Source organism: Eurosta solidaginis, chromosome 5, assembly GCF_040869045.1.
Source record: "Eurosta solidaginis isolate ZX-2024a chromosome 5, ASM4086904v1, whole genome shotgun sequence".
Classification (NCBI taxonomy): domain Eukaryota; kingdom Metazoa; phylum Arthropoda; class Insecta; order Diptera; family Tephritidae; genus Eurosta; species Eurosta solidaginis.
The window spans coordinates 255486920-255500893 of NC_090323.1; the positions used below are offsets into that span (position 1 = coordinate 255486920).

General features: G+C 35.9%; 1 protein-coding gene across 1 annotated transcript in view; it reads left to right on the forward strand.

Annotated features, from left to right (window-relative positions):
* eIF5B (eukaryotic translation initiation factor 5B) overlaps positions 1-13974 on the forward strand; it is a 184438-nt gene that overhangs the window by 118991 nt on the left and 51473 nt on the right. Inside the window, exons 6-7 of the mRNA XM_067789922.1 lie at positions 1285-1480; positions 6165-6272. Coding sequence (XP_067646023.1) covers positions 1285-1480; positions 6165-6272 — 304 coding nt within the window. The remainder of the gene's footprint in view (positions 1-1284; positions 1481-6164; positions 6273-13974) is intronic.

Here is a 13974-nt window from a genome sequence, read left to right on the forward strand (position 1 = left end):
TTTGGGCCTGTTGACCTTACTCGCTTCTTTCGACGGGCATGCCTCCAGTAGAAACATTCTAAGCCCCTTTACCCGCTGTGGTAGTCAAAGCGGGGTCGAATAGAATGGCTTCCAAGAAGAAGGAGCTTAATAATGATGATTCTGCACGAAATATCGACGCCTAAGAGAAGACTGTGATAGTGTTTTGCAGCAATAACACTTCTCGAAGTTTTTTGTGGAGTGCTGGCGGCACAAAAGTCCTTTTGCGGCTATGAATCCAGTACGCTTCGTTTGTATTATCTTCGGATATTGCACCGACGGTCATGGGAACGAATTTTTGGGGTTTCATGCGGCACGGATGGAATTAGAACACAATAACTCCTGTAGCAACTGCAATCTTTTAGGTTCTGCGTATACTGTGGAGCACCTACTGTGCGACTGTGCATTGTACTGTCGAAGCATAATGAAGTTCTGACGCGATTACCGCTGGGAAATTTAAGTCATCAGCTGTGTGTATTACAAAAGCACTGAATAAATATATTGACTCCACAGTTATAGAGATACCACCTAAGCTCCTCCAATTGTGTATTTGTAGTTAGAGATCGAGAAACTTTGCTTAATCTTTGTTTAATGGTTTGGTGAATCACAAAAGTTGATATCTTTATTGTACCCGACTTCACCCCTTAAGTAAAATTTGTTCCTCAACCAAAGAAATTGGCCTCTACAAACACTCCGATTGCTGCCACAATTAACAGATATATGGCTAAAGTCAGTCACTCTTCTATTACCGTGATAAACAAACTTCCTTATTTACTATTTTCGTGGTATTTTAATGCACCTGTTTTGGGATTTTGCTATTTTCTTTCAGTGAGGTTTTTCTTGAAGAAGCTTCTCCCTTCAACCTCGGTCCATCAGCCTTGTAAGAATGCTGTGGCTTCCTTCCTTAACTCTAGACAGATGGATTTCTAGAAAGGCTGGTATATTGTTTTCTTACCCTTCGTCTAGTCCCAATTCTTCGATTCTAGTCTTTACGATGGATTGCAGTTGATGGGATACACTAAATTTTCGTTATGGGCTGCGCCATCTTAACACCAACACTGGATTTTTCTCTCCCACAATTCACCGACATATTTTAATCTGTTACATTTTTCATTCAGTCATTCGTTTACGCATTCACGGAATTACATACTCCTGCGCTTAAACTCGTGTAATTTATTTGTTTATTTATTTATTTTGATCTTTTTGTATCGTTAAAAAGTTTATGATTGTGACTCTTTATCGTTTTTTATATTTTTTTATTTACAGATACGCAACAATTTTGGCATTCGATGTTAAAGTGGAGCGTGAAGCCCAAGAGATGGCCGATTCGTTGGGTGTGAAAATATTCCAAGCTGACATTATTTATCATCTGTTTGACAAGTTTATGGCCTATCGTGATGAGCTAAAGCAAAAGAAGCGCGAAGAATTTCGTTCGATTGCAGTCTTTCCATGCAAACTTAAGGTGAGTGTCCGCATATGAATAAATATTATTGTGAATACCTTGTCATATTCTACTAAATATTGATATATGCAGCAGCAGTCGAAGACATAGCCATCATCATAAATATTTATGTTTGAGGAATGCGACGATTCCTGTGCATAAATCACAAAAAATTCACACACAAAGTATGAAACTTCATATTTTTTTGAGTGCTCGGCCAATACAAAATTTCAAAGGTTGGCTGGTTCAAAGTAATAACAGAAATACAGTAAAAGCATTTATGGTTTTCTTGAAAGGAATTTTGACACTGTGGCCCAAAGTATAATATACATCCGTACATAGGTGCCGATCTCCTTGCAGGCTCACCGCCCTCCTGACCTATTTCTGATAAGAAACCGCCATTAGCATCTATTAAATCCCCATTCATCTCATCTTTTTCCTGAAATCCCTACGGAGAAAAATAGTTATCGGTCGGTCTTGTAGATTATAGGAACCCACAGCTTGATGTCCGCGGTGCCTGCATTTAGCATAACCAGCACTTGAGAACGGTCTCCCAATGAGTTAATTTACAATGAATATTCTTCTTTTGTGAACCGTGAAGTTTTGTTTGCAGCTTTGCAACAGCAACTGCGTGGAGGGCCGATTAGGGGCATATACCCAAGGGGTCGCCCGCGCAATATATAGCTTCTCCAAATCCAATTGTCAACCTCACCTACCCGTGGCGAATCCTGTTTCATTAACAGCCGAGGCTCTGAGCGTCTGGCGACCCCGAACTTCTGCTGGATTGAGGGGGTGGGATGGCCTAGAAGGTTGCATGTGGTCATACCAAATTGTTCCCGAGATGGTCGGGTTAGTACCTTTCTGGTGTTCGTTACCGGAATGTACCGGATCTGCATCCGGCAATGAACCATCAACATCGATAACACTCCCCAAGGCCTTCGGGGAGTACTACCTGTGCGAATGACTAGCACTAAATACACTGTCGAAACTTCAGAAGGTTGCTACACGCCACTTAAAAGATGTCACCTGTTTCATTGTCGGAGTACCGACTAATGCTACTAAAATCAAAATGGCGCCCCTACAGTCTTGGACTCTGGTCTTTAGTATACGGGCACTGTAACTACTTCAGGATTCTCTCTGATGATGACAGTTTGTCAACAAAAAGGGTTGATGTGAAAATCCATCTTCTTCGTGACATAATACGAACGGATCCATTCTTTACTGGGATAGCTTTCTTGTTTAGGCATGCAGCCCATTCATGAGCCAGCCCTTTAACTCTTCCTAACGCTCTTGTGAACTGAAAGCTGCCCGCCATTCGGCACTAGAGTTCTGAAAAAAAAAACGTTTGTTTTTGAACATCTTTAAATATATGTAAAATTTTAAACTTGGAGTTGTGGACACTTTTTTGTACAAGTTTGAAATAAATGTTCGCAGAGGTTTACAACATTAATCTGTATGCAAACTGAAAAAAAGTTAGGTCTGACATTAAGCCTAGTGCACGCAAGATTTACTAGAAACTAGAAAAAGTTGAGCAACGTGATTTTTGCATGGAGGTCAAGATGACCAATTATGTAATGTTAATTTAGATATTGAGTTGGTTATTTCTTCAATGGAAAGCTGTGTGTAGTCTGTTTATGCTCATACATTCCATATATACCTTATACGTAATTGGAAGTTTCTATGCTTGTACGTATGTACATATAGATTATTAAAAAAGCTATATTTACTCAGGTGCCATAATTTCTCACGGACACCTTTTATTTGAGTTACGAAGCTCAATTCAGTTATAAACCTGAGGGAATAAAATATAAATGAATGTTAACTGATAGGGCCTATATCTAAGCTGTGAGCAGACGCTCTGCCGATCAAGGTAAGCTCCACTTTGGGCGGGAAAATTCATAAATTGTTTATTTACAATTAAAACAAGTAAGGAAGTCTAAGTTCGGGTGAAACCAAACATTACATACTCAGCTGTACATTTGAAATGCTGTTGTTGTTTGTTTTGTGTGCTTAATAGTGTTACAAGGCTGCGCAATAATACATATAGATATGGTTCTATTCTGAACTAATTTTTTTTCGAGTTATGGCTCCCGAAACATAGAAAATTGCTTGGTCATAAAAGAGGTGGTGCCGCGCCAAGTTTTAAAAATTTGAAGTTTTTCCTATTTATTGTTATAAATCCACTTGGGAAATGATATACCATTGAAATAAAGCTCTTTTTGCAAAGATATAGCTTATCTTATTCGTCCACGACCCTCGGTGAGCTTTACACACAGAGTATATTAACTTTGATTGGATAACGGTTGGTTGTACAGGTATAAAGGAACCGAGATAGATATAAACTTCCATATATCAAAATCATCAGTCTCGGAAAAAATTTGATTGAGCCATGTCCGTCCGTCCGTCCATCCGCCGTCCGTCTGTCCGTTAACACAATAACTTGAGTAAATATTGAGATATCTTCACCAAATTTGGCACACGAGCTTATCTGGACTCAGAATAGATTGGTATTGAAAACGAGCAAAATCGGATGATAACCACGCCCACTTTTTATAAAAATAACATTTTGGAAAACACAAAAAACCTGATTATTTAGTAAATAATACACCTAGAATGTTGAAATTTGACGGTGGACTGATATTGAGAGTCTTGGTAAAACTTTGAAAACATTTTTTTTAAATGGGCGTGGCACCGCCCACTTGTGATAAAATCAATTTTAAAAATATTATTAACCGTAAATCAAAAATCGTTAAACCTATCGTAACAAAATTCGCCAGAGAGATTAACTTTGCTATAAGGAATGTTTTGAAGAAAAATTAACGAAATCGGCCACACCCACTTTTATATGAAAGATTTTTAAAAGGGTCGCGGACGAATAAAATAAGCTATATCTTTGCAAGAGCTTTATATCAATGGTATTTCGTTTCCCAAGTGGATTTATAACAATAAATAGGAAAAACTTAAAATTTAAAAAAATGGGCGTGGCACCGCCCATTTTATGACTAAGCCATTTTCTATGTTTCGGGAGCCATAACTCGAGAAAAATTAACGGATCGTAATAAAATTGGGTACACAAATTTTTCTTATAGCAGGAAATATTTCTACAAACAATGGACGAGATCGGTTAAAGACCACGCCCACTTTTATATAAAAGATTTTTAAAAGGGTCGTAAGCGAAAATAATAAGCTATAACTACCAAAGAATAGTTTTGAATCAATGATTTGCCGTCATCCGGTGGCAAAATCCTGAGCCAGATAAATAATTTTGCATGTAGATGCAACAACAACGATTTGAGCCAGATAAATCCCAATAGAAGTCTGGTTCAATTTGTGAGCCAGATAATTTTTTCTTTTTAGTTTGGCAGCGCTGCCTTTAATAAACCTACTTTTTCAAAAATAGATGTCGCTGCTTAGCCTTTCGCCGTATGAGTTAAATGAAAAACAGCGGCGACATCTGCCTATCACATTTCACGTGTGCGAAAATTTCACGACATCTGTTTCTCAAGTCTCTCAATGATCCAGAGCATTCCCGTTAGAATTGAGCGTGAGCCGGAGCTGTAAAACTCACTGGAAGACGGCAGATATTTCACTTATCAAGTTATATTGTAAGAGGAAATGGGGAGACATTTTTTTTAAACGGGCGGTGCCACGTGTTATGTTGAAAAGTAATTTATCTGAAATGAAATGTGCAACTGAGGCTCACGCTGAGTATATAATTTATGATGATTTTGATATATGGAAGTCTATATCTATCTCGATTCCTTTATACCTGTACAACCAACCGTTATCAAATGTCGGCTAAAAACGTTGTTGATAACACTTTTTTGAAAAAAAAAAAAACTATTTTTCAAATTTTACAATCTAATTTACAATCAAAGTTCGCAGGCTCAAAAATATATTTTTTTGGGTATGCGTAGTGGAACTTTTTTCCTGAGCCCAAATCCTATCGAAAAATCGATGGCGCGATATAGGTTAATAAATCGATCCAGTCTAATATACATATATACATTAGGCCGGGTCGATTTGTGGGGAGGCAAAAAAATCGCCCACTGCTCTATGAAAATCATATTCTAGGGATCAAAATAAGAAACCTTGCTGAAGGAACCATACCTCTAAAACGAATTCTGATGTCCCCCCCCCTTTGGGTAGTATGGGCAAATTTTGAAAAATCCCACTTTGAAATGCCTATGTTTTTTCTTTGTGGAGTTTATTTTTCTCTTTAGAAATTTATTTAGTCAGAACATATGTAAATGAAAAAATGAATTTAACTTAGTAATAGAAAAGAAATTAAAAAAAGTGATTAGAAATTAGCGTTTTTATAACCCCCTTTTAAAACCAAGGCATCACTGTGATGCATTTGCATGTCGTAAACATAGTTTTGTGGGTTTTTTATTCAACCGTTTTAAAAAATGAAGGTATCACTGTGACACAATTGCAGATCGTAAAATTGCTTGTGTTGTTTTTGTTTTAAGCCACCACAAGACACAGCAGGTAGAATTGAAATTGCCCCTACCCAAAAGTTCGACCCAAAGGGGGGACATCAGAATTCGTTTTAGAGGTATGGTTCCTTCGGCAAAGTTTCTTATTTTGATCCCTAGAATACGATTTTCACAGAGCAATGAGCGATTTTTAAATCGACCCGCCCTAATATACATACATATATATTTATTTTCCTCAACACTAATTTCTATTTCCCCCCTTACAGATCCTGCCACAATTTATCTTCAACAGTCGTGATCCCATCGTTATGGGCGTAATGGTTGAGAGTGGTATTGTTAAAGTCGGTACACCACTTTGTGTGCCCAGCAAAGAGGTGAGTGAATTAAAAAAAAATATTTTCTATAAAATAGTTTCAGAGCTCAATGTTTAAAGTTGGTAAATAGTTACCTACTATAGATAAAAGTTATTTATTTGGCAAACCCTCCATTGGTTTTGCAATTATGATTGCATGGCATTTTTTGCGCAGTGGAAAATTTAAAAATTGTATATCGTAATCTATGTATGATTTTAATATGCAACAACAATGAATATGTTGATGTCATTGAGTACCCCTACTTTTTAAAAATATTGCAACAATTCCTCTCCTTTGTTTATACTTATATTTGCCTACATAAAATTTCCAATGTAATTTTTACGTTTGCGCTAAGGTTTTCTATTCGGGGCAACTGAATTTTTCTACCAAACGATGTTAAAAGAAGAAAAAAATAAATTTTATAAAGAAACTAGATTTGGGCCACCTTAAGGAAGGATAAGATGTATTTGAAGGAAAAGATGTGGAAAATAAGTGGTAAAAGGAGACATTCAAGAATAAGTAAATCTACATAACATCAGTGAACAGAAAACTAGCAGTAGCAACAATTTTTTAAAATTTCCTCAAATCATTTTCTTTTTTTTTCGATATTTTCACATAAAACTTCTGTAGATTTTGTAACTGAAACTATGCAAAAAGTTCTTTGCATTTTTTGGAGTGTGCATTTTTGTAACCCAATAAATTTTAGTTAAACAAAGAAGAAATTATTGGTCTTTTGCAGTGATTTTTGATAACTTTTTTTCCGAAGTGTGTTTTACATTTTTCTCCATACATAGTGTGAATATTTTTTTTTTATATGGATGAATGCAAAAATAGCAGAAAATATAAAAGAAATAAGGCCTTTTCCACTCTGAGTGCTAACCCACCCATCGGCACTGGACACCACACATACTCAACTAAAAAAATATGTTCAATACATGGGCCCAATCATCCAATTTGTATTTTCTGTGTATCTCGATTCGTGCGCCACCTAGCGAAATATTTGCCCTTTGGATTGCAATGTCATCACGTTATGAATCATGATTCAAGTCAATAGCACACTATATATTGTTCAGAACACGAAAATTACTTATACATTGATTACAAGTTTCTCCAATTCGGAACGAAAACGAGGCAATCAACTGCATCCCGTACGATCGCCGCCGATAAAGCAAATATTGGGACAACTCATTGTTGTATAGCTTGACTCTCAGATCTGTACTTTGTGCACATGCGAGGTTTGAAGGTTTCACTTTTGCGTCGGAGTGTCCTGCTCGATGAATGGAAACATATGCCGTATAACGCCTCGGATCAAACCAACCAAACCACCACTCAGAGAGTTAAACTAGCTTCACCTAGACCAACTTTTTACCTGGTGCGTTTGACCTTCGTCTCCGCGCGCGACTAGCTATCGTCAAGTTATCGATATGTTACCAAAGAGTTATCGACAAATTATCGAATTTTTATAAAAAAGTGATCGATAAGTTAAGGAACATTTATAGATTTACTATCGAAAATTATCGACTATTTATCAAAAAGTATGCGATTTGCTTTAGAAAAGTTATCGACTTTTTATCGGAGTGTTATCGATTTGTTATTGGCGTGTTATCGATTTACTTTCGAAAATATATCGTTTTGTTATCGAAATGCTATAGATTTGCTATTGAAAAGTTATCGATTTGTTATCAAAAAAGTATCGATTTGTTATTCAGAAACTACCGATTTAATATAAAAAGGTTATCGCCTTTAATCGGAGTTTTACCAGTTTGGTATCGAACTGTTATCGATTTATTACCGACGACTCATCGGCTTGTTCTGAAACAGTTACGGATAAAGCTTCACTATAAAATCGATGTACAGATCTGTCACGCGGCTCTAAGAAACCAATAAAAAGCATATGACACGGCGATCATAATACGCTGTTGATAGTAAAACAATAACTAGTCGGTATCGGATATAACAGATAAAAAGCCGAATAAGGCCTTCTCAAAACTCCTGAAATTATTTGTTTCCACTAAATTTGCCACTTATGGTTTAACTTCAACTCCTGGGGGAGCTCTAGCTAATTTAAAAACATTAGTGTTCTAGACATATCCTGCATGCTTACACATCCACTTTCCCGAATATTTGGTACTAAAATCGCAGCTGTAAGTCCAGGAACACGCCATGTAATGATTTTAGTCGATTTTTCCAACGAGCTTTCGTTACCAGTTATAGGTCTGATACAAACCTTCTACATATTATATTTGAATTTTAAAGCTGTTACTACAAAAAATTATTTCAAATCTTGTCTCCTCATATTATTTGCAACGCGCATGTGCACAATTTCCTTTCCATAAACAAGAAATCAATTGCTTCCTTTAACGTCAAATATGAGTTTAAATCAAATTGGCATATCCTCTATCATTCTAAGTGGATTCTTCTGCTAAAAAAACAGAAGCAAAGCAAAAGCAACAAAAAAAAAATTAACTCTTCCTGCCAGCACATGAAATCAGCTTTGTACAACTCTTCTTCTTACTGCATGCATACAAGCCGCAACTGCCTTGTTCCAGCCGCAATCAAAGCGCTACCAAAGTCGCCTGTTCCTCAATCCTTCCCATGCGTTATTTCTTGTTTTCTGCAATTGCCACTTGCATTGCCAGACTAACATTTAACGCAATGTAATTATAGCTTCCTCAATTATCTCTATAGCAAATAACTATCCGGTGCTGGTGGAGTGGAGCTTCAGTGTCTTTAGTACTACTTTCATCACAGGGTCGTTGTTTGAGTGTATATGCGAGTGTGTATGTTTGTATATTACATGCTCATCGCACATTTATAGTTGGTTGTAAGGTTGTGATAACCTGTTGGATGGCCGGTCTCTGTTTGTTATTTTAAATATCAGCTGAAAGTGTTTTCAAGGTTTTGTTTTGCTAATATTTGAGAGTTCGTTTATTTTTAGCTAGATAGGAAGCAGGATATTTGTCAATTTGTTACAAAAGAAAAAACCGATAGCCAATTTCTTTTTTAAATTTTTTGCAAATTTTCACTATTTGTAGTAGTCCTCTCCTTTCCTCTACGTCTTTCATTCTACTTACATTGATTCTTCTCTCTCTTTACCTTTCCTTTTTCTTTCATTATAATAGAACCGATACACTGTTTCTATAGCGCGTTGGATAGGGTGCTCAATAAAGGCTCCTAAATATATGTAAGCAACGCAAAGGACTTTGCAGCCGCTATAATGTGATCCACGAGAAATGAAGAACAACGAATTTGCTGTCAACCAAGCTTCAACTCCCACGCTTATTTCTGTGCTCACTGCCACTCCCACACGCATCACCGTTCCTACTTCCACTCCCACCCCCACTTCCGCTCTCATTCTTAGTGTCACTCCCATTGCCACTTCGTATTTTCAAAAGATTTATATAGCGAGAAAAATAATGCGTGAATTTACTTTGAAAAGTTTGTCAAAATTGGTTGAGTACATTGGACGGCCATAGGACACATACACAAGCAATGCATTTTTATACTCAGCGTGCTTTGCACACAGAGTATTAACTTTGATTCGATAACGGTTGGTTGTACAGCTATAAGGGAATCGAGATAGATATAAAATCATCAGTATCGAAAAAAATTTGATTAAGCCATGCCCGTCCGTCCGTCTGTCCCTTAACACGATAACTTGAGTAAATATTGAGATATCTTCACCAAATTTGGTAGACGAGCTTATCTGGACCCAGAATAGATTGGTATTGAAAATGATCGAAATTGGATGATAACCACGCCCACTTTTTATATATATAACATTTTGGAAGACACAAAAACCCTGACTATTTAGTAAATAATACACCGAGAATGTTGAAATTTGACAAGTGGACCGATATTGGGACTCTTGATAAAAATTTGAAAACATTTTTTAAAATGGGCGCGGCACCGTCCACTTGTGATAAAATCAATTTTAAAACTATTATTAATCATAAATCAAAAATCGTCAAACCTATCGTAACAAAATTCGACAGAGAGGTTACCTTTACTATAAGGAATGTTTTGAAGAAAAATTAACGAAATCGGTTAAGGACCAAGCCCACTTTTATATAAAAGATTTGTAAAAGGGTCGCGGACGAATAAAATAAACTATATCTTTGTAAAAAAAAAAGCTTTATATCAATGGTATTTCATTTCCCAAGTGGATTTATAACAATAAATAGGAAAAACTTCAAATTTTAAAAAATTGGCGTGGCACCGCCCCTTTTATGACTAAACAATTTTCTATATTTCGGTAGCCATAACTCGAAGAAAAATTAAGGGATCGTAATAAAATTGGGTACACAGATTTTCCCTATAGCAGGAAATATTTCTAAAAAAAAATGGACGAGATCGGTTAGTATCAATAGAATTTTACTTTTTAAATGGAATTATAATATTAAACAGGAAAACACTAAAATTTTTAAAATGGGTGTAGCACCGCCCCTTTTATGACTAAGCAATTTTCTATGTTTCGGGAGCCATAACTCGAAGAAAAATTAACGGATCGTAATAAAATTGGGTACAGAAATGTTCCCTATAGTAGAAAATATTTCTAGGAACAAATGAACGGAATCGGTTAAAGACCACGGAAACTTAGATATAAAACAAGTTTAAAAGGGTCGTAGACTAGAATAATAAGCTATAACTTAGCAAAAAATTGTTTTGAATCAATGATATTTCACTTATCAAGTTTTATTGTAAGAGGAAATGTGGGGACATTTTTTTTTAAACGGGCGGTGCCACGTGTTATGTAGAAAAGTAATTTATCTGAAATGAAATGTGCAATTGAAGCTCACGCTGAGTATATAATGTTCGGTTACACCCGAACTTAGACATATTTACTTGTTATTTATAACATTGGTGTGCACCAAACGCCTTGTCTGCTACTTGGGTTCGGCCTCCAGGGCAGCACAACAATCAACTAAGTAACGATGAACAAGTAAACTACATTAAATTTGCTTATTACAGCTTCGACCCCAATCACGCTTCCATACAATTCGAAATATTAAAAACCGCATAACGCTTCCTATACTTAACTCGTTTACTTTCCCATAGGAGTCAAACTTGCAAAGGTCTTCTTAAATTTGTATACATTAACCTTTATTCCTGCTGTAACACCAATAAGGAAGCGGTCAAGTTTTGCAACAAAGCGACAGTGAACCACATCCACTTCCGAATTTAAAAATGTATTACAAGTCATACAAAAAAGAGATTTCCAAACGCTTAGGGTTGTTGGCACACAAAGTACCAGTATTGTACAGTTAACGTGACATTATACCACCTTTCAACCCTTAAAGCAAGAAAAAATCAGTTACGGTTAATATAAAGCAGAGGACACCTTGCAGTAAATTGACACCAAAATGATTGTATGTACATAGGTATGTAGTAGATACATGTACATATGTATAAGAAAATCATACATACCCTCAACCATCAACTCATTCATTACATTAAGAAACAGAGTCGATTAATTTTTGGTAGACGATGTCCATTGACTTGCAGTTTTAGCACAGAGTCCAGTTGAAACCTTTACCTTTTCTTGCTGCTTCAAAGGTTAATTTGTTCTTAAGAGTTTTAGTCTACCTTCTGGCCTTTCGCCTCTGTACAATGCCATCGGTACCGCAGAGAAGTAAATGACATGTTGACAACGGCAATTTGACACCTGAATAAACCGAAAATTTACATACCGACATACGTATGTATGTAGTTTGAAGGAATAAAAGTAAGGACTTTCAAAGGGACATGCGTGCCTCAAATAAAGTTGAAAAAGAAAAGTTGAAATTGCATATGTTGACGCCTTCCGTGTTTTTGTATCCTGCCATTCATTTACCTTTCAGACATATCTACATACCAGCTTACATTTACGCATCACAGATTTAACTCTTGAACGTGCCGGCTGCATATGCGGCTGTAATTAGCAGGCAGTCGATTTTGTGTACACAAAAGTTTCAGCCTACGTCTGTCCGATCTTTTGAATTTAATAAACGCTTATTAACCTACATAGTTTTGTGTATTCATACCTACAAGTATGTAGTTATGTATGTTAAGTAAATATGTATGCGAATTTTCTTTCATTTCTAGCGCAATTAAAAGTTATAGCAGCATATAATCCTAACTTCGCTCGTAAGAAGACTTATTCAGGTACCTACAGTAGCGAACTCGAAAATAGCAGTGGCAATTCTTATCAAATTTTTCTAATTATTTCATCAATTAGATAATTTACAAAAAACTAGCATGCATTTTGTAACTGTACCTTTTCAAACCAATCTCAAAAACGTTTTCGAAAAGATCCAAAAATTCGAGATAATGTTACGAAAATTTCGAACTTTTTATTTAGAGTTTTCTGAATTTTTTTGAGTATGCAGTTTAGTAGCACAACTAATTCTAGTCTCACAAAGTACAAGTTAAATTGCTCTCCTAATTTGTATTGATTTTTGACAATTTTTTTTGCGTTTTTTGGGCATTTTATATTTTCATCCATACTAAACGCGCAAAGCTTTTTTCTTTTAAATGGAAGAAAGTCTGCAACACCCCCTAAAAAAAAATTTAATTAAAAACAAGTAAAGGTGTCTAAGTTCGGGTGTAACCGTACATTATATACTCAGCGTGAGCTTCAATTGTAAATTTCATTTCCGATAAATTACTTTTCTACATAACACGTGGCACCGCCCGTTCAAAAAAAATGTCTCCCCATTTCCTCTTACAATAAAACTTGATAAGTGAAATATCATTGATTCAAAACTATTTTTTTGCTAAGTTATAGCTTACTATTCTAGTCTACGACCCGTTGCCGTGGTCTTTAACCAATCCCGTCCATTTTTACTAGAAATATTTCCTGCTATAGGGAAAATTTGTGTACCCAATTTTATTACGGTCCGTAAATTTTTCTTCGAGTTATGGCTCCCGAAACATAGAAAATTGCTTAGTCATAAAAGGGGCGGTGCCACACCCATTTTGTTAAAATTTGAAGTTTTTCCTATTTATTGTTATAAATCCACTTGGGAAATGAAATACCATTGACACAAAGCTCTTTTTCGCTAAGATATAGCTTATTACTTTCGTCCACGACCCTTTTTAAAATCTTTTATATAAAATTGGACGTGGTCCTTAACCGATTTCGTAAATGTTTTCTTCGAAGCATTCCTTATAGTAAAGGCGACCTCTCTGCCGAATTTTGTTACGATAGGTTTAACGGTTGATTCTATCACAAGTGGGCGGTGCCACGCCCATTTAAAATTTTGTTTTTCAAATCTTTATCAAGAGTATCAATCCACACGTCCACACGTCAAATTTCAAAATTCTATGTTTATTTACTAAATAATCAGGTTTTTTGTGTTTTCCAAATTGTTATATATATAAAAAGTGGGCGTGGTTATCACCGATTACGCTCATTTTCAATACCAATCTATTCTGGGTCCAGATAAGCTCGTGTACCAAATTTGTTGAAGATATCTCAATATTTAATCAAGTTATCGTGTTGACAGACGGACGGACGAATATGGCTCAATCAAATTTTTTTCGATACTGATTGATTGATTTATGGAAGTCTATATCTATCTCGATTCCTTTATACCTGTACAACCAACCATTATCCAATCAAAATTAATATACTATGTGCGCAAAGCACGCTGAGTATAATAAATGTGAATTTTTAAGGGACCCAAGACTTGTACTTTGTTTAACTAAATCTTTTTGCAGAACTGCGTACTCAAAAAAATTC